Here is a 19,810-nt window from a genome sequence, read left to right as displayed (position 1 = left end):
TGAGGGTGAATGCTGTCAGGTAACAAGGTGTGTCCTCTCAAAATCAGAACTGAAGAGAATTGCTGCTAGGGAGAATAAGAACTGAGCTGGTTTTCCAGCATAATGAGCCATTTGCGCAGAGTAGTTTAAAAGAAAATGCAATTTATAGGTCTCTGGGACTGACTAGATATCATTTTTCATTACACTCTTGTCTCTAAGTCTGCCAGGAGCACATGCTTGGGAGAAAACATACGAAAACGGACTAAGCTTCACTCCTGGCAACCAGTGAGCTGGGACACTTGAGCCAAAAATCGCAACAGGGCTGTCATGATTCATGCACCTTTTTCTGTGCACAGTCTTGTCTTTTAAATGCTTTTCTACTCTTGGAATTAATGATACCCTGAGTCGGTGACTCTTTCGAGGCTGAAGAACGTGGTGTTTGTTTAGCCTGTCCTCCTGGATGCTGTCATGTACCTCTGCCACAATGTGATATGGTAATATCAGAGATATCTACATCAAGCTACTATACAAATGTTTTGTGTTGCTTCCTTATTATTCCTGCCATTCTACTTGTCTTTTCTTTAACTCTGAGCTAAAATGCTTAAAAAGTTACTCACATTTCACTCTATTTTTTTTCTTTTTGAGTAGTAGTTCCGCGTTTCAGGTCTATCACTGACTGCACACTACTAAAGTGGTTTAACACTCCATATACAGTCATTTGCACTTACAGGGAGCTTTCCTGCCAGCTCATTTCCTCGTAGTGTCCTTGAATTATTCTGCAGCTGTTTATAGTCATTCTAATTGCAACTGCCAAGAATTTTTTCTATTATTCAGTAATGACCTGGAAGAGGAGGTGGACAGCTTGGCTCCCAGCACAGACACTTAAGGCTACTATACTCCCAAGCTTCCTCAACAAATTGGAGTGAATAGACAGTTTTTACACTGTAAAGTACACTCTATTAATGGACTCACCTGTGTCTACATAGCCTCTGATTTCCTCAAAAGACTGTGTGTTTCTGTGGCATGGCTTTCTTCCACAGAACCTGTATCTAATTTTCTTATTTATGGCTTGCTTCTTTTCAACACAAAAGTCAGACTTCGTGGTCTGTAATTCTTTACCTCCTCACTGTCCTTTTATAAAAATTGGTGTCATGTTTTCCTCCTTTTGTTTGTCTGATAACAAGGCTGGTGTCAGCAATGTTTATATAATGCAAGAGTTTGTCAATTTACGTTGCATTCATTTGGAAATAATGGGTTTATTTAAAAAAAAATAGGCTATTTGTGGCACAAAAATCCAGCAGAACCTATCATACAGATACCTCTGATTTTCTACGTTGGTCTGAACTGGGCTGGACCTGTCTGAGCCTGGCTGGACAAGTCTGAAATGAGCTGAACTGTTCTAAACTTGTCTGGACTGGGGTAAATGGACTGGCCTTAAGGGGGCTAAAGTGGGCTGGGCTAAGCTGTGCTAAATTGAGCTGGACTGAGCCAATCTGGGCTAAAGTGAGCTGAACTGTTCTTGGCTGGGCTTAATTGGGCTGAGCTGGGCTTAGTTGGGCTGGACTGGGCTCGACAGGTCTGAACTGGGCTAAAATTTGATGGACTGGGCTAAACTGTTCTTGGCTAGGCTTAATTGCACTGGACTGGGCTAAACTGAGCAGGACAGTTCTGAATTGGGCCCAACTAGGCTTAACTGCACTAAACGAGTCTGGGCTGGGCTAAACTGGGCTAGAGTGCTCTCAGGAGGGCTAAGGTGTGCTAAACTGGTCTAAACCGGGCTGAACTGGGCTAAATTGGTCTGGAGAGGTCTGAATTGGGCTGGCTAGGCTGGGCTGGGCTAAATTGGTCTGGACAGGGCTGAATTGGGCTAAAGTGGGCTGGGCTGGGCTAAACTGGAATGGACTGTGCTAAAGTTGGCTGTGCTGGGCTAAAGTGGGCTAAACAGGCTGGGGTGAGCTGGAATGGGCTGGACAGGGCTAAAGTGAGCTGGGCTGAACTGGGGTAAAGCGTCTGAAGTGAGATAAAGTGGGCTGGACTGGTGTGCACAGGGTTAAACTGGGCAGGGCTGGGCAGGGGTAAAATGGCCTGGAGTGTTCTGAGCTGGGCTGGACTGGATTAAACTGGGCTGGGCTAGGCATAACTGGTCTGGCCTTGGCTCCATTGGTCTGAACTGGGCTGGACCTGTCTGAGCCTGGCTGAGCAAGTCTAAAATGAGCTGAACCAGGCTAAACTTGTCTGGAGTGGGCTAAGTGGACTGTCCTTAAGTGGGGTAATCTGGGCTGGGCTAATCTGTGCTAAAGTGAGTTGCTCTGGGCTGGGTTGGACTTGAGGTAACCTGGGCTAAAAGGGATTGAAATGTTCTTGGCTGGGCTTAGTTGGGCTGTACTGGTCTGGACTGGGCTAAACTGTTCTTGGCTTGGCTTAATTGCACTGGACTGGGCTGGACTGGGCTGAATTGGGCCCATCTAGGCTTAACTGGGCTAAATGAGGCTGGCTGGGCTATACTGGGCTGAAGTTGGCTAAACTGGGCTGGAGTGGCTGAACTAGGCTGGACAGATCTGACCTTGTCTAAATGGGGCTGGACTGGTCTGAATTGGACTAAATTTGGCTGTGCTGAACCGGGCTAAACTGGGCTTGAATTGGCTAAACTGGTCTTGGCTGAGCTGGGCTAGCTATACCGGGCTGAATTGTGCTGCACTGGGCCTAATTGTGCTAAAGTTGTGTGGTCTGAGCTGTAGTGGTCTGTCTGGGCTGTAAACTGGGCTGAACTGGATTAAATTGGGCTAGGATAAGCTGGAGTGGGCTAAATTGAGCTGGATTGAGCTGGCCTAAACTGTGCTCCATTGGACTGGGAAGGGCTAAAGTGGGCTGAATTGTACTGGGCTGGGCTGTGTTGGGCTAAACTGTGCTGGACTGGGCTAAATTGGGCTTAATTGTGCTAAACTGGGCTGAAGTGGGCTCAAGAAGGCTAAGGTGTGCTGGACTGGTCTGAATTGGGCTAAACTGGGCTGAATTGTGCTTGGTCTGGAGAGGTCTGACTTCGGCTAGCTGGGCTGAACTGGGCTAGGCTGGGATAAATTGGACAGAACTGGCCTGGGCTGGGCTAAACTGGAATGGACTGTACTAAAGTTGGCTGCTCTGGGCCAAAACGGGCTAAACAGTGTGGGATGAGCTGGAATGGGCTAGACAAGGCTAAACACAGCTGGGCTGGGCTGAAATGGGGTAAAGCGTCTGAAGTGAGATAAAATGAGCTGGACTGGTGTGCACTGGGCTCAAGTGGGCTGGGCTGGGCTGGTCTAAACTAGGCTGGGCAGGGGTATAATGGCCTGGACTGTTTTGAGCTGGGCTGGACCAAGCTAAACTGAGCTATACTGGATTAAACTGGGCTGGAGTGTACTCGAGTGGGATGGGCTAGGCTAATGTGGGCTGGCCTTGGCTTCATTGGTCTGAACTGGGCTGGACCTGTCTGAGCCTGGCTGGGCAAGTCTAAAATGAGCTGAACTTTTCTAAACTTGTCTGGGCGGGGGTAAATGGACTGGTTTTAAGAGGGCTAAAGTGGGATGGACTGAGTCAGACTGGGCTGAGCTGTTCTTGGCTGGCCTTAGTTGGGCTGGATTGGGCTAAACTGGGCTGGACTGGTCTGAATTGGGCCAAACTAGGCTTTACTGGGCTAAATGAGGCTGGGCTCGGCTAAACTGGGCTGGACAATTCTAAACTGGGCTGAAGTGAGCCAAACTGGGCTAAACTTGTTGAAACTGTGCTGGTTTGGGGTATATTGGTCTGAACTGGGCTAAACCGGACTTCATTGGCGTGAACTGTCTAAATTTGGTTGAACCGAGGTAAGCCAGTCTGAGCTAAAAGTGGGCTAAAGTAGGCTGGACTGGGCTGAACTTGTCTGAACTGGGGTAAACTGTGCTATGCTAAACTGATCTGAACTGTGCTAAGCGGTGATGTGCTTGGCTGGGCTAAACTGGGTTTTCCCAGATGGCGGGAGAATATTCTTTGAAGCTTAGATTTGCAGGAACAGAATTACCTTGTTCAGCAGTTCCAAAATTAAAGATCCCCCCATCGTACAAAGCCTGAATTCTATTAAATACAAAATCCTCTCCCAGGAATGCTGCCGCGATGGTTCTGGGATTTGCTGAGAGGCGCGCCCGGCTCTGCCGGCTGCAGGTACACAGTAGCCAGGGCACGGGCTCCTCTTGCCGTGGGACACCGCGACACTGAGCGGCAGTGGGGAGCACAAGTGCCTCCGGCGGGAGGGATGGGAAGGGGGACGCTGTCCCCGCTGCATGCCGGGACAGCAGCCCCGCCCCGCCGCGGTTTTCCCCCTCCCGCTGCCGGGCTGCCCCAGAACCCTCGGTGTCCCGGTTCCTCGGTTCTCCGTCCGTGCCGAGCCGCGCAGTGCCGCGGCCTGCCCAGCCGAGCAATGCAGTCATGCTGTAGAACTTCTGTCCCTGCCCATGTGAGGGGGGTTGGAACTAGGTGATCCTAAGGTCCTTTCCAACCCTGACCTATGATTCTATTTACAAAGTCACGAAGTTTTAGGTAGCTGAAGGTAGAAGTACCACTGTGTGCTTGCCCTGTTTTTGTTCTCTTCCCTGAATGTCTGGCATTGGTCACTGCTAAAAGAGTTCAACGGAAATACTTAATTTAGCTTTCCTGCTTCTGAAGCGGTCTCTTTTCATTTTGATCATCTATCAGCCCAACAGACTTTCTGGCAGGCATCCTATTTGTGGTGTTCAAAAAAAAGAGTATTTCAATGGCAGCTTTTATACTTCAGAAAGCTATTTCTCAACCTTTTTTTTTTTTTCTTTTTAATCTGTCTTCTTATTTACATTCTGTTTTTCCTAAATTAGTGCTCATTTCGGTTTTCGTTTGTTGGATGCCACCCTGTGCTTTTAAAGAATGTCTGTCTAAAAGCATCTGCTTTTTTAATCATGCTGGCTTTCCCTAGTTCCTGTTGAGGCTTTTTTTTTTTTTATGATTAACAATAAAAACTCTCAGCTTCTTAATATGGTATCTTTGAAAAAGCTCCAGGCAACCTGAAGGCATTTTACCCTTAGCTTGTCTTTTCAATAAGCCCAACTTACTCCTTTATAGTTCCCCTTTTCAAAAGGAGGTATTGCAGGGCCACCTCTTTTGGCATTAGAACTTCAGTGTGTTGTGGCCACAACTAGAGCATGGCCCGACACAGGTGCCTTCAGATGAGCTCCGCATTGTGCTGAGGACTCAATGTGCTGCTTCTGTTGTGGGTTCTCTGATGTACTGCTCTCTGTGGAAACACTAATTAGTGATGCCTGAAACAGTAATGTCTGGAGCACAGTTTGTATTTATTGTGTCCCCTGAGGTAGTAGAAGCTTCCTGCCTGTATCTTCTGTCCTTTCAGGTTCTCTTTTTTTCTCCATACAGGTTGCAGGTGCTGGAGTCCTGCTTGGGCAGCCAGTACTTCTGTGTGGTTGTATTGATGGCTTCCCCTTATCTTCATACTAGAAAACCCCTGGCACATTTAAACTCTGGTAATCTGGTTCCAGTTTTGGAGAATCATAGAGTGATAGAATGGTTTCGATTTGAAGGGACCTTAAAGATCATTTAGATCTAGCCCCCTGCCACAGACAGTCCAAATACACCTTCCACTATACCAGGTTGCTCCATGCCCTGTCCAGCCTGTCTTTGAACACTGCCAGGAATGGGGCAGCTACAACTTCTCTGAGCAATCTGTTCAGTGTCTCATCACTCTCACAGTAAGGAACTTCTTTATAGTTAATTTATATCTATCCTTTTTTACTTTAAAGCCATTCCCCCTTGTCCTGTCACTACTTGCTCTTATAGAATCATAGAATAGTTAGAGTTGGAAAGGACCTTAAGATAGTCAAGTTCCAACCCCCCTCACATGGGCAGGGAAAGAAGTTCTACAGCATGACTGCATTGCTCGGCTGGGCAGGGACACCTTGCTCTAAACCTTATAAGGTTGCATTTGGAGCTGTGGGTAAAAGCCTAACTGAAGAGACCTGCTGCAAAATTACTCCTCCAAATCAACAGGTTTAAAGAGACCTACATGAAGTGATTATCACTCTTGAAAGTCAAATTGCTTGAAGTCTGTGGTTGTCATGTCAAATCAGTGTTCTTTCCTGCATTCTTGTGGAAGTCCTGCTGCATGACTGTCGGAGCAGCAAGTGTTATATAATAATCTCAGTATGTTGAAAAATATATTAATGCAGATCTCATACTGACATTGTGTGTTGGCCTCCTTTTAAGGAGGCAGAGTCAAACTGTATTTTGCTTTTCATATCATTATCCTAAATGGATCCTTGCAGGACATAGTCTTATGCTTTTTATTCCCAGTGGCTGTTGTTAACGAATGGTTTGTTGGGGCAGAAAGTATTAATTTTGAGTTGGAAATCTTTTCACGGTCAGGATGATGGCTGTGCCCATGGTAAAACCATGTTGGCTATTCCAAGTCATCTTCTTCATCCACTTGGAAATGTCTTCCAGTAGTATATACTCTGCCATCCTTCCCGAGGCTAAGATTAAGCTGCCTGGCTATAGTTCCCTGGATCCTCCTCGAAGGTAGGCATGGCATTTGTCTTTTCCAGTCCTCCGTTCACAGTCAAATACCAGAAACTTGTAAAATTGGCAGAGTGTGACCACACAAGCTCCCTCTGGTACAGCCCAACCAGTCCAATGAATTTGTGCTGTGTTTATCCCACTTGCTGTGATATGTCCAGTGAAATGGTCCCTCATCAGCCCTTCCTTCTATGGTGGATATTCCTTCACTTCCACAGACTTTGCCACTAGACACACAGCATGTATGACAGAAAACCTTGCAAGAAAAGACAGGGAAATGGGGTGTTGAGTGGCTCAGGCCTTTCTGTGTCCTTTGGCACAAAGTTGCATCTCATTCAGCTGTAAATTCATGTTTTCTTTAGTCTTTTGCCTGCAAGCAAGCCCTTCCTGTCTCATAGATGTCAACTCCACCAGAGTTTTGCTTTTAATTCTCTCTACATGTGCTCAGGCAATGTTTCTGTACTCCTCCTGGGTAGCCAATCCGTGTATCTACCTTCCCCACTCTTCATTTTTTTGCATTGGAGCTCCATCAGAAGGTCTTAGTACAGCCAAGTGGGTTTTCTGCCATGCCTGTTTGACTTACCGCATGTGGGAATGGACTGTTACTGTGTTTTGGAGAGTTTGTTCTCAAAACAGGCCCTCTATGGCCAAGTTGTGACGCCTGAAATTATGGCAGTTCTTGGGAAACATTTAAGTAGTGGTTTCTTTATGAAAGAGTCAAAAAGGGAGCGAAAACTGCTTGAAGGACAAAACCACTAATGACTGTGAGTGTGAGGCTCTAACAAGATGCTGTCTGGGGTATGGCTCATTTCAAGAGCTGCATCTGGTTATACAAGACCAAAATAGTACAACTTGTTCCAAAGAATCTCTATTCAGTATTTCTAAATATTATGTGTCTACAATACTGTAGTTGCAGTAGTCTCTTTGTAACTTACCTTTATCTCAAAAACACTAAGAAGCAATGCAGATTTTCCTTTAGGAAGTTAATGAAACATTTCAGTCCACATCTGGCATTTCCATTGATATATTTTGCTGGGCTTGGGTCATACTTACTGCACTTTTTATTGAAGTTTAAATCAAGAAGCGTTCTCTTAAAGTGTACTGTAAGTGATGCTCTGTGAAACTCCCTGTTTGTCCTGTTAACTAACTTACATTGCACCCCTTCAGCCAGGGATGTTCATATGGTTGATTACATTTCATACCAGGGTAATTAAGTTGTGCTGGCTGTAGAAGGGCTCAGTGCTCAATGTGCTTTGCTCAGGCTTGATATGCTGTTTTTATCCAATCCATGGGCGACTTGCTTGCAAGTTCTTCTTATTGACCCAGAGGGTATTCGTCTTGCGACTGTATTTAAGACAGGGTTTTTTTGACAGCTTCTTTTGACAAATGTTGGAGGAATTTCATTCTGAGTAGTTTGACTGGGAGTGGAAGCATCATGACTCTGTGAATGTTTATGGCATGAGACAAATTAAACTCTTACTGGATATTTTTTTTGGTTTTCAGTGTGACAATACCGAAATACTGTCTGATGGCCAGCATGAACTCACGTTTCAGCTTTATCACCCACGCACATCTGTCAGTCTGATCATGGCAAAATAAGTATTTTTAAGTGTGTTTTCCTTCCATGGCTTATCTAGTTTGACTTTTTCTTTTTAATGACATTACTGCTTTTACAGGGAATGTCCCCTGGGCCACACAAACTCGTCCTTGAATAATTGGATTTGTTGCCATAGGTCACCTTTTTATTTCAAACAGAACAACTGGCAACAAGCTTTTTTTGAAAAACCTGGATAAGTAACTCTTCCTTGTTTGAATATGATGCTCCTTGTGTACATAAATGTATTTTTGGACAACTGTTTTTGCAGCTCATGGCATCTTGTAAAATAAATTGCAAGGAAATAAGAATTGGCTTGGTTTTAAAAATTGTAGTTTTGAAGGGCCTTTTTAATTATTATTATTTTTATTATTACTATTTATTATTATTATTTTTAGTAGAAGCAGTGGAGGGAATTCTTGCCAAAAATGAAGACTTCCAAGAATGCACACATGTGAAGCTGTGTTAGTAAAGCAGAAAGATGTTACCAACGATATTCTGCTATTGTAGTTTGATGGTGACAGCTTGAACCCTTTAGTCAGTCCGAATGCTATAAAAAAAAAGCAAGTTATATAGAAAATTTCTGGTGCTGGACTTGAGTTGAAAAAATACTAAAATCTCTAGTCGTATGCAATTACTCTGGGTATGAAATAAGGCAGATAAATCTTGGCTGCTCATTAAAAATGGATGGTCTTTTTACAATGGGCAAATAACATGAATTTAATATGTTCTCTTTCAGTAAGTAGTTAGTTGTCCAGTCAATCTTGTCATAGCTAAGGAGGTTGAATAGCACAGCTCTGGAGTGGACCTTGCTTTCTTCAGGAATGTCATTAGTTCCTTAATTATAGCACTGTGCGAATTACATATTTGATACTGGTGTATGAAGAATATTTCAGCAATTACTGTTGGTATCTATGTCATTGGCAATGGAGCATTAGGGGCTTGGTTTCATTTCACAAGGTACCTTGGGAAAACCTTTTATTCAAGTGCCACATAATACGCTGGAACTCTTCTGTAACCAAGAAAACTAATTTTATGGTACACACATAAATCTTTGTGTGCCTCAGTCAAGAGCTGGGCTTGAGAATCAGGTGAATTATAGTGGTTACACTAAATCAGGAAAGCTGGCTTTCCACTGCCGGTTATCAGCTGCTTGACTGCTGGCAAGGCTCCTGGAGGAAAAAAGTGTGTTTAAAATATGATTGTCAGAGCGTCTCCTTGTGGTCAGGAAGGATTTGAATTCCAGGCATTGGCCTTAAGGCAAAACCAAGCATTTTCTGTTAATTTTTAAGGTCCCAGCAGTGAAAACTACACTGAAGATGGATTGTGTGTCTTTTTAGCTTTGGCTGCTAGCGTTTCAGATTATAAGTTTCAGCAGAGAAATTATTCACCCAAAAAGTACGAGGAATTTGATAGAGACAGCAGGTGTATTAACTGTAGTTGGATTTTCTTACCTCTTGTGAGCACATCTGAAATGAGAGGATCAAGCCCTGACCAGGACCTCTTACTCAATAGAAATGTATAGTGCGGCACCTTGGAGTATGTTTAAATTCTGCCTTAAACCTTGACTTGGTAGTAGAGGGCAGAGAAAAGCCTGAAAGGTTTCCTGTAGCTGCTTATGTAACCCTCCAGGTGCTGTCTTGTATCATAGAAATTTTGGGGCAAATGGAGGAAGCATTCTGTTAAATGAGTTGTAATCTGAACGTGAAACAAAATAAATCAAATGAACTTAAGGTGCTCTGTTTTGTTCCTGTTAACCAGAACTTAGAGTGAGAGAGCATTTAAATAAACTTGCATGATGTTAGTTATAATTCAGACCAGCTGAGCATGGGCAGGAGATTGAAGGTTTAATATCTGATGAGCAAGGCATAGTGGAAAGAAAGCATTTCTGTGTGACTGAGGCCATTGCCCTAAGTTTCCTTCTAGCCTTTTATTTACAATATTGGATAAAACCGGACAGTGTTTGGTAAATGCAAAATTATGCACAAAGTGGACTCGTTTGACCTTTACAAAAGCAACAGTGTGCTGCATTTGACAATTCTCATAATTTCTCCATTGAGGTAGGAACTAGTTATGGCTTGATGTGTTTGCTTTTACCAGTGTTCTCTGAGGATACTGCTCTAGCCCCTTCAGAGGGGAGAGGGAGTGCATCACAGCAAGCTGCTGTCATGCAGCTAGCTCGCAGCAGTGTCCTACATTGGTGACAAGTGATCCGCTTGCACCATCTCCTCCCTGCAGGAGTGCCTGGTGTGTCACAGTGCTGCAGAAGGGCTGGAGATGCGCTGGGAGCTACCGCACCACTTTAAACCAAAACAGGAAAGAAGAGGGCTTTGACTCCTCTCTAGAATGGGGTTTTCCCTTCCCTAAGGAAGCTGCCCCAGCTCTCCTGCCCTGTGGTGTTTATTGCTTCAACTTTGTCAGTGTTGGGCAAGAATTCTGTGATCAAAAATAGAAATGCAAAGCCTATTCCTTCAACTTTCCCATCAGCTCCAATGTTGGATCTCTGTATAAACCTTGCCCTGAATTTGAATGATGGCACTTTCAGATGTATGACAGGAGATGTAGCTTATGCTTCCAGATGCATTAATAACAAAATATATTGCAGGCTGCTTTAGGATTGGAAATAGATGATGCTTGTAACTAGTGTAAAAGTAGCTGAATACTATGTTTCAGTGTAGGTTTAAGCTGGTAGGTTGTGTGTAGTAGAGGTTTTGCTGCTGCTTGCTGAAGGGGGAAAATATATAAATTGCTCAGCTGATCAAACTGCCTTTGGATTGGCAGTGCACATCTCTTCCAGAACCCCTGTTTTGTAAGCTGATTACTATAACCTTATATTGATGGTGCATAAAAATACCCTGTAAGGCTTCATAGGTAACAAGTTTAGTATTCACTTGGTTATATCTTGGTTATATTCTACTCTAAACTTATGCAATGATCTCTCTATCCTGCAGACATGAAGCAGGCGGTCTCAGCCAGAACCTTCATGATGCCAGCCATGTAGATGAGCACACTGTTGGTGTCTTGTAAAAGAACCTCTCATCCATCTTCCTAATGGGTAGATGCAATTTGCTGCAGTAGTCATAATAAATTGATGATTTAAAATAATAAGCAGCCCTGAATTCAGTATTGAAGGATATAAACAGCATGCTGTCTGCTGAAGACTGTCTCTTTGTCAGATCTTGCTAGGAAAGGGAGCCGCAAATGAAAACAGAGCTCCTAACTTATTCTGGGGCTCTGCTACTACTAGACCCTCTTAAAGAGTGAGAAAAATGCATACATTATAAATCAATTACCAATAGGTGCTAATTGATATCACTATGAATCTCATACCATTTTAAACATGAAATAAAATACTAATTAAAATTGTGAACAGTTTTATACTAATGGAGAAGAGAGATTCTGTTTAATGTTAGCTACAATTTCAGGATAAATGCTAATTTAAGACCTTCAGCTTTGTACTGATTCAGGGCTCTCAGCTTGAAATGGCTGACTCGAGCTTCTTAGGAGTTGGTTGCTAGAGCTGCTACAGGAATGCAGTATCAGCTGCCTGCTGCCCCAGAGGAATCTGTGCTACTACATTTTGATCCGAGCAGAGAGGTACAGTGCTTTAAAATCCAGAGAGGGGACTGGTGTGCCTTTGGTGAGTGACAGTCCTAGTTTGATAGTTTGTTAAGGAAAATTTGTATCCCACGGCAGATTCTCAGATGTCCGAATCTTAGAAAATAGCATAATAATTGACTGGTGCAGGAATAGGCACAGCTTGAGCTGGTGCCTTCAGCGAGGGACCCAGAGCAAAGAAATTCTTGGGGCTTTATACCCTTACATTCTACACACTTGACCAGCTCACATTGTTCATGGGCCTTGCACATGCCTCTTGGCTTTGGTTTGGGATCTCCTTGTCTGCCATTGGGTTCTTCTGCAGTGGTAAATTCCTTCTTATCTCTCCAGTTGTTGCTCCTTACTAAGGATGTATCTTCTTTATCTTCTAATTTGCATTGGCCTCAAGACTTCCATTTACATAACTAAGCAGAAGTAGTTGTGGCCTAAGGCTCCAGCAACTGCAGGTACCCATGCTAAGCAACTACTCATGCTAAGCAAGACCACCCAGTCAGAACAACTCGGTTAAAGAATTCGGCTAACTAAACTTAATTCACAAGTTGACTTGATGAAGATTTTATTAGGTGGTTGCATGTATTACTTTTCTCCGATCTTAGGTGCTAATATAACTAGGGAAGGTAGGAATTCAGGATGTCATAGGAAGCACTTTTGTTGGTTCAAGATCTCAGACTGCCCTCTAAGTATCTGACTGGGGCTCACCCTTAAATTGCTGTTGAGGTTCACTTTTCTTTTTTGTTTGATGGCTGGATTACTCTTCCAGGAAAAGCAGCCTCGAGCCTGTGCTTTTGTTACCTTGAGGAAATTTGAGCATATATCTGCAACCCTACATCCTCCCCATTAACAATTCTTAGTGGTTGCTAACATGGAGGCTGTAGGGTCATCCAGTCCTTGGAACATGTACCCATGATCACATTTGTGGGGCCTTTGGACATCAGTAAGAGCAAGCTAATAAAGAGAGTACAGAGCTTTAGGAGCAGAAGTTCCTCAGGGCAAGGAGGGCTCCAGCTCAGATGTCCAGCTTCTTGTGCGGAGGGGTCCCTACAAAAGGGGTCCTCTCCTGCTGTGGCTAGTGCACAGCTTTGCAAGTAAGGGACAGGGACATTGGTGTGATGCAGCCTCCAGCAGTGCTGTTCCCTCCTGGGGTGGTGAAGAAGTAGGACTAATTCACATCTTAAGTATACAGGCTAACAGAAGAAATGTTACTCACCCTCTTTCTCCATTAAATCACCACAGTATCTTTCAAAAGGTTTCTTCTCTCTCCAGTGATGAGTCAGTCCATTTCTTTGTTCAGTGATACCAGTGCTGATTTGGGGACAGGAAGTTTTTATTCATGGACTAATCTGAAGGCGTTGCTTTCTTTCACCCGTGAGCACCCTCGCGGGGGAGGCAAAGCAGCTCTGCCCTGGGAAGGTGTTGCCAGCCCTTCGCAGATCCGTGCACGCCTGCTTCTTCTTGCCCTATGCAGTAACTCTTGACAGGAGTCAGGGAAAGTGATGTGAAGTGTCTACAGGGAAGACTAGCTTAAGTATTCTACCCTGTCATTCCTGCACACCTGCTGCAACGTGCTACTCTCTTGGCTATAGCATAAGAATTCAAGATACATTTTTGTAAGTGAGTTTGTTTATCTGTTTGGTTCAAAACATATCACCACAGCTGGCCTGCAGATTACATCTGATAGGACACTGTGCTGTGGGCACACGTATGATGGCAGGACAGTGCCCAGGGGAGGAAGCTAGACGTTGAAACGTATTTAACTCCTTTTCATCACAAATCCTTTGTACTTTGAATCTGCCCATGACAGTTTTCAGTAGCTTGCAGCTTTTTCCTGGATATCCATACCTACTTGACCCTAGTTTTTAGAACTGAAGCATGAGGCTAGAAGTCGAGGCTTTTTATTTTCCTCTTCTAGTGCCTAAAATTTGCAGAGAAGCTGGTAATGTAAAATTCGGCTTTAAACACAAGAAAAACGCTTTTACGGTCTCTTGGTATTTGATTTGCCAACCGCTGGGTGTCAGTGCTGCTCCACTGAAGAAAGGCTCTTCTCTGCTTCCTTCTCTGTGGATGTGAAGGAAACGATAACGGAGGCTCCGGATTTTTGTCACTGAAATACTTGAGCAACATTCACATTTCTTTGGAAAAATTGATGCAGCGATTAAAATATTTATTCATTGCACATATCTAAAACAACTACAGTGTCTCAGACCTCTACTTCTCAATGCAGGATGAGAGGCAAGGTTGTGCATAGGAGTTGCTGCAGTCTACTGGAGTTTATGGGCTTGGTGAGTCAGTCTGTGGACTGTCCAATAAGTGAAATAAAGCCTTTGGAAAAAGTCTAAAAGTATGCTCTTACTGCAGGTATAAATGTAGTGCTTTTATGGCTTGCAAATGGCACATTTAACAACACATGATTTTTCAAATTTAAAAAGTAAAATGTGCTGACAGATTTGAGGAGATTAAGTTGGATATGTAGCAAAAAGCCTGTCTAGACCTTTGGTTTTATGTTTTTAAAATGTATTAAATACAGATCAAAAAATGGTTATAAATTGCACACAGATGGGTTATTCAGTTCAGGCTTTTGTAAGAGGTTTGGCTTTTTAAACTTACTTACTGTCTTTCATTTTTATGATCTTCGTTCTTTTGTTCCTAAATATGACTAAATTACACTGCAGGAAGTGGAACAAATAAGCAACCAAAAGCCTTGAGGTTTCTTGCAGTGTTTGCTTTGTTTCTGTTGTTGAAGGCAGTCTGAAATGTGGTTGCTGCCTTTCTAGTTGGAGAGCAGAATGATTTCCTGGCTAAACCACTGAAGTTACAGGTCAGTGGCAGAGTGCAACCTGGATTAGATAACACCACCTCCTTTGAGGCAAAGGTGCTATTAATTTCCACTACTTTTTACCTGGAGCTCTTGAATGGCATTCAGCTGGAATGCTGACTTTGAATATTTAACACCCCATTTTCCAGCATTTTAACATAACTGTATCACCAAAATTAATCCAGGTGAATTGGATGTTGCCTTACATAGGCAACACACTTATTAGTCTGTTACTAAACATATAATGGAAAACCTCTCTATTACACAGCTGCCTTAGCACACCTAGGTAGCATATCCATTTTATCTCTGCAGATGGCTAAATCGTAATGCCTTAAATGCTTGTGCTTCTGATGGAAGTACTGCAGCCTGTAATCAGCTGAAATCTTTTGAGAGATATGTAGAAGGCAGGCATCAGTGGCTGATGAATCTCTTCTCTCATGTGGTCCGTGCAATGCCAGTCACATACCAGAAGTATGTAGCTGTTGAGGCAGGTGGTGTTGTTCACCAGCTCCATCCTACCTCTTTCAGGAGGGGAAAAAGGCTCACTGGCTGGGAAGAAAGTTACTCTTTGGGCCTTATACCTCTGTGATGTATTTAAGCCTCATTACCTGCTATATCCTCTTTCTCTTCATCTTTGTCCAAATGAAATCTTCACTGGAGAGTTGTTAAGCAGTTCTGTAAATCACAATGTCAAAACTAATCAAATCAAATCTTTTTACAGATGCAAATACTGGCATTATGATGATAACCTGCTCACCTCCAGTGTTGTCATTGTCTTCCACAATGAAGGATGGTCCACACTCATGAGGACAGTCCACAGTGTCATTAAAAGAACACCCAGGAAATACTTGGCAGAAATTGTGCTGATTGATGATTTTAGCAACAAAGGTATGTTTGGAATATTAAAACACTACTTGTAGAAAAATAAACTTGTCCTTTTCTTTACATAGTTTTCTTTTGATTTATTACCTGCCATGGATTGAGTTGACTCTGCAAGAAAAGTTGTTTCTTCACAGTCCTTTCACTTTTCAATGAAGGAAAAGCTCTTTTCCAATGAACTGCTTTCATAAAGGTGGTAATCCTTCGTGTGTATTCAGCTGATTGAAGTACAGGATTTGTGGAGGGCTCTCTACCCCACAGTTGTGGGGTAGTACATAGTAGAAAGCTGGGACAGCTAGTACTTCTCTTTGCTCTTGTGAAAACAAGTAGTTCAAGATTATTGAAGGAGTTTGTTAAGCCTGTTAGGCATAATTTCTTTATTCCATATAGGAATCCAGATTCCCTCTTGGTATGTGTGTTGCTATAATAAAAATACATCGAAGACTATTGAATTATTCTGATCCATTTTCACTATGTTTTTAATTTTCAACATCCTATTCAATTAAACATCATGTTAAGGTGTTTATTATTTCTTACGGGGGCAGGGGCTTTTAAGTGTGTTTTAATTTCTGCCTTTAAACACTTTCAGAAGTCCAGAGATTTTCCTCCTCCTTAGTAATATACATTCTGGTCTTGTTTTATAGCCAGGATGTACCTACGTACATTTGATTCTTACAAATACAAACACACACTGATTTTTTTCCTTTAATAGTTATATTTTCAGCATTAATCAAGGCTCAATGCAAAGAAGAAGTGAAAGAGGTATGCTAGAGATAGATAATTGATTAGATGAAGCTTCTGGTTTTAAACAAATTTTAAAACAGTGCATCAAAGCTGTACATTCTTCAAGATCTTACTGCAGTATAGTTCTTGAATAGAAGTTGACTGAGAAAAAGAGTAGATGTATAAATAAAAACATAATTTTGAGTATTCAGGATGGTAGCCTCTTCTAGACAGTGATGACCATGGCTTTTGGGAGCACAGGCAAGTTTGAACTGGTCATCAGATGGGATACATTCCTTTTACGCTCCTCTTTGTTTTTATAATAGCTGAACTGGGTGGTGGCATGGAAAGCAGATGACTGTTCTAAAACCCTCTGTTTTATCAAGTGATCTTATCTTCTCCCAACTCCTGCCTCACAGGAGCTGTTTTCTGCGGGTATACACACTGTAACTTTTATGACTGAACTCGTCACGTACTTGAGGTTGCCTTTTATGAGTGTAAGTTGCTGTTAAAAGTAGTTATTGTATGTTAATTTTTACATCATACCTGTAGATAGGTAGATATCATTTTCTGTTTGTTTTTACAGGAGAGGAACAGTTACCTGTATTGTAAACTTAACTACGTCTGTCTTAGTCTAATAAAGATACTGAATGCTATGTTATAGTCTCCTATATCCTTTAACAGCTGTTGGGAATTTGGCTTAGGTATACACGCACACTGTAAACCAAAAATATCTTCTCTCCTAAGGGGTATAATTTTAATAATTCAGTCGGCAGACATGTGCTGTGTTTTCCTTTTCAGCTGGGATCACAGCTTTCCTTCAGAGCCATTCAAGGGCTGAGTTAGCTGCATAACATAACTATGACACTGATGGTCTCTAGAAAAATTACCAGACTTTTTACTCATGATTGGACTCAGTACTTGGGTTTCACATGAGTGGCAGCTGACTCTGTGCTATGTATATGTAATTCATGGAATGAGTTTGGCTGGCATAACTTGTACTACAGTTCTTCCAATATATGACAATTATTAAATAGAGGCAGGATTTTACAAGAAATTTGTTTTGAAATACAGAACTTTACATATGCTTTCTACTCATATATGAATGGTTAGCAGATACAGCTAGCCTGGACCTAACATCCAGCAGACCCTTGTTTCTCTATTTCCCACACATCATTTTCCCAAGTAGCTTTCGTGAATCAGAAAATAGAGTGAAACAAGATCAAGATCCAGTTTTCTCATGTATGAGTGACTGGAAAACAAGCACGGACTGGAATGGCTCGAACACCTTGCTGCAACTGTACTGTTTCACTATAATAGTTCTTCAAAGTGCCTTAGGCTATTACTTGGTAAACATAATTAACTCAATTTCAATAATTCAAATTGCATTTTAGCTGAAAAATGGCCAAGGGAATAGAATCTTGCTCCACTTCTTTCTCCACAGAGAGAAGCATGAGCTAGTACAGGCTGTGAAGCATGGCAAGCCTCCTGAAGAGATCTCTAGTTGTTAGGAGAGCTGCAAAACACAAACACTCTTAATCACACCAGAGCTGCTGGTGGCTTTTTGCCTTTTCAGCAAGAAGAAAAGCAGTGCTGACAGCACAGATACAGGATTTTCTCCTTCCCCACCTGCTTTCAGACTGGACACTTCATTATCTGGCTTTCCACCCAGCAAAGATCATTTTGCACTCTTTGAGACCAGCGTTGAGAGACACAGATGCTGAACTGAGTAGATGTTTGCTCACACTCAGTGTGTCTGTCCTTATTTCTTAGCCACCTCCTTCTCCAACTATACGAAATTAAAATGGAGCATAGCAGTTGCAAACACTTCCAAAGGCTGGCTCATAAAAAAGCCTTGCCTGTCCTCCTTTATGAGTAATCCTCTTTCATCAGAAGGGAGTTACAGCTGCATAGAAGCTTATATATGTTGTGCCTGACAGGGACGAACAGTTCCAATGCTTGGAAAATGTCCTTTTCATTATAATTCTTTGTATAAAGTCAGTTGGGAGCAGTCTTTTTGCTAAACAACACTCTCTCTCCCTTCCTTAATCTCTTCTGCAAACAGCAGGGTTTAACCGTGGGTAACTGCTCAGAGAGATGTGCTGAGTTTTGCTGGGGCATTTTTTCCTTTGTCAAAGCACAAAGGGAACAGTAACAAGATGACGCCAAGATAATTGAATGGTACTAGTTCTGATATTTTCAATGGAGACCTCTGTATTAACACTTATTGAGTCCAAGAAGTGTTGCAGCTGCTTCTACCAGCATCCGTGTGACCACACTGCTGCTCATGGGGATTTTTTTTTCCTCAGTTTTGCTTGTGTTTCTTGATCAAAACAGTTTATTTCGCTGTGAATGCTAGCTGAGTAGAGGCTACAGTTGCTCTGGAAGGGCAATGAGAATTCACAACACCAGATATTCTGAAGCTCCCTACAATTGCAGTTGTATATATAGGTCTTCGACAACTACTTGTTATGCATTTAAACACCAGCTTGCTTGCTTTGGAGTTATAGAGGTGTTTCTTTAGAGCATAGAGGTCAATATCTCAGCTGGTGCACTCACTTTTGTAGCCCATGCCACCTGGAAAGATTGACTGCAAGGTAAATGCCAGTGTTCCTAATAGCATTTAAAGGCTTTGTCTACATTTTGCATTTACTTGTTTTTAATTTATATTTCCCACTGATGCAGCATCCCATAATATAACCAAAGGGGATGTAATGAGAGTAGACACAGTATTTTTATTAACTTGTTTAACAGTGCTTGTAGTGGGGAAACTGAAGCATTGATCAGTGCTTTGTGTTAGCTGAGACCCCCACATAAGTAGTATTACAGTGCAGAGGACTTGGGCAGCTGCTTTAGGGAGGACTTCTGATGCTATTTTTCTACAAACTGACATCCATGAGTCAAGAGAAAAAAAAGCTGCCTTCCTCCTCCCCCCTTGTAATCTGCAGTGCCTGAGATCTTTTGGAGAAAGGACATGGTTTGAAAAAATCATAGATTCATGCTTTAATCATGTGCTGAGACATGAGAGAACCCCTGGAACAAGGAAAGACCAGAGCAGTGGTTATAATATTTTGAAAGGTGAAATATACATTTTTAAACAAAAAACGGAATGTTGTAAGGCTGTTGACAGATACCATAAATACATGTTCTAGGTGAACAAAATTTAACACTGGCCAAACGGTATTTCTGACTGTAAAAGTATCAGGATTTTATACACTACTGTCATGCAGGCTTTGTAACACGGGAAGGAGGGAAAATTCACTTTTCCTGTGGGAAATAGCACTTGCTGCTAACCCTGGCATGGTTTCAGATAATGGACTGCAAAGTCCTGAGACTTGTACTGTAGAAAAGCTTTACACAACCAATATGACAGGTTTTTACAGCTCCCTGTGAGCCTTACATAGCTGAACATTTGATAACTAAAACATTTGGCTTCATAGGCAGGAGAGCTGGAAATAAAGTCAGGTTTTAAATCTTTAAAACATTCCTGACAGTCCTTCTGTAACACATACTTGGAATTTGCAGGATAAATAATGGTGTGGTATAAAGATTCTCTTAGTACCACTTCAGTATGACCTCATAACTCTGTTGATTTTATCCTATAAAAATTTATATCACAGTTATCATACCGCATATTC

The 19,810-nt window shown here is 42.4% G+C and overlaps 1 protein-coding gene across 2 annotated transcripts in view; it reads left to right on the top strand.

Moving 5' to 3' along the window:
* Positions 1-19,810, top strand: part of GALNT7 (polypeptide N-acetylgalactosaminyltransferase 7) — a 72,849-nt gene that overhangs the window by 34,114 nt on the left and 18,925 nt on the right. For both annotated transcript variants that reach the window (XM_061372520.1, XM_061372510.1), the window contains exon 3: positions 15,292-15,458. In XM_061372520.1, coding sequence (XP_061228504.1) covers positions 15,292-15,458 — 167 coding nt within the window. The remainder of the gene's footprint in view (positions 1-15,291; positions 15,459-19,810) is intronic.

Source organism: Neopsephotus bourkii, unplaced genomic scaffold, assembly GCF_033783945.1.
Source record: "Neopsephotus bourkii isolate Nb327-2 ecotype Australia unplaced genomic scaffold, CSIRO-AGI_Nbou_v1 NB_168, whole genome shotgun sequence".
Classification (NCBI taxonomy): Eukaryota; Metazoa; Chordata; class Aves; order Psittaciformes; family Psittacidae; genus Neopsephotus; species Neopsephotus bourkii.
The sequence above is the reverse complement of the archived record's forward strand: the minus strand, read 5'-3'. Positions and strand labels throughout refer to the sequence as shown.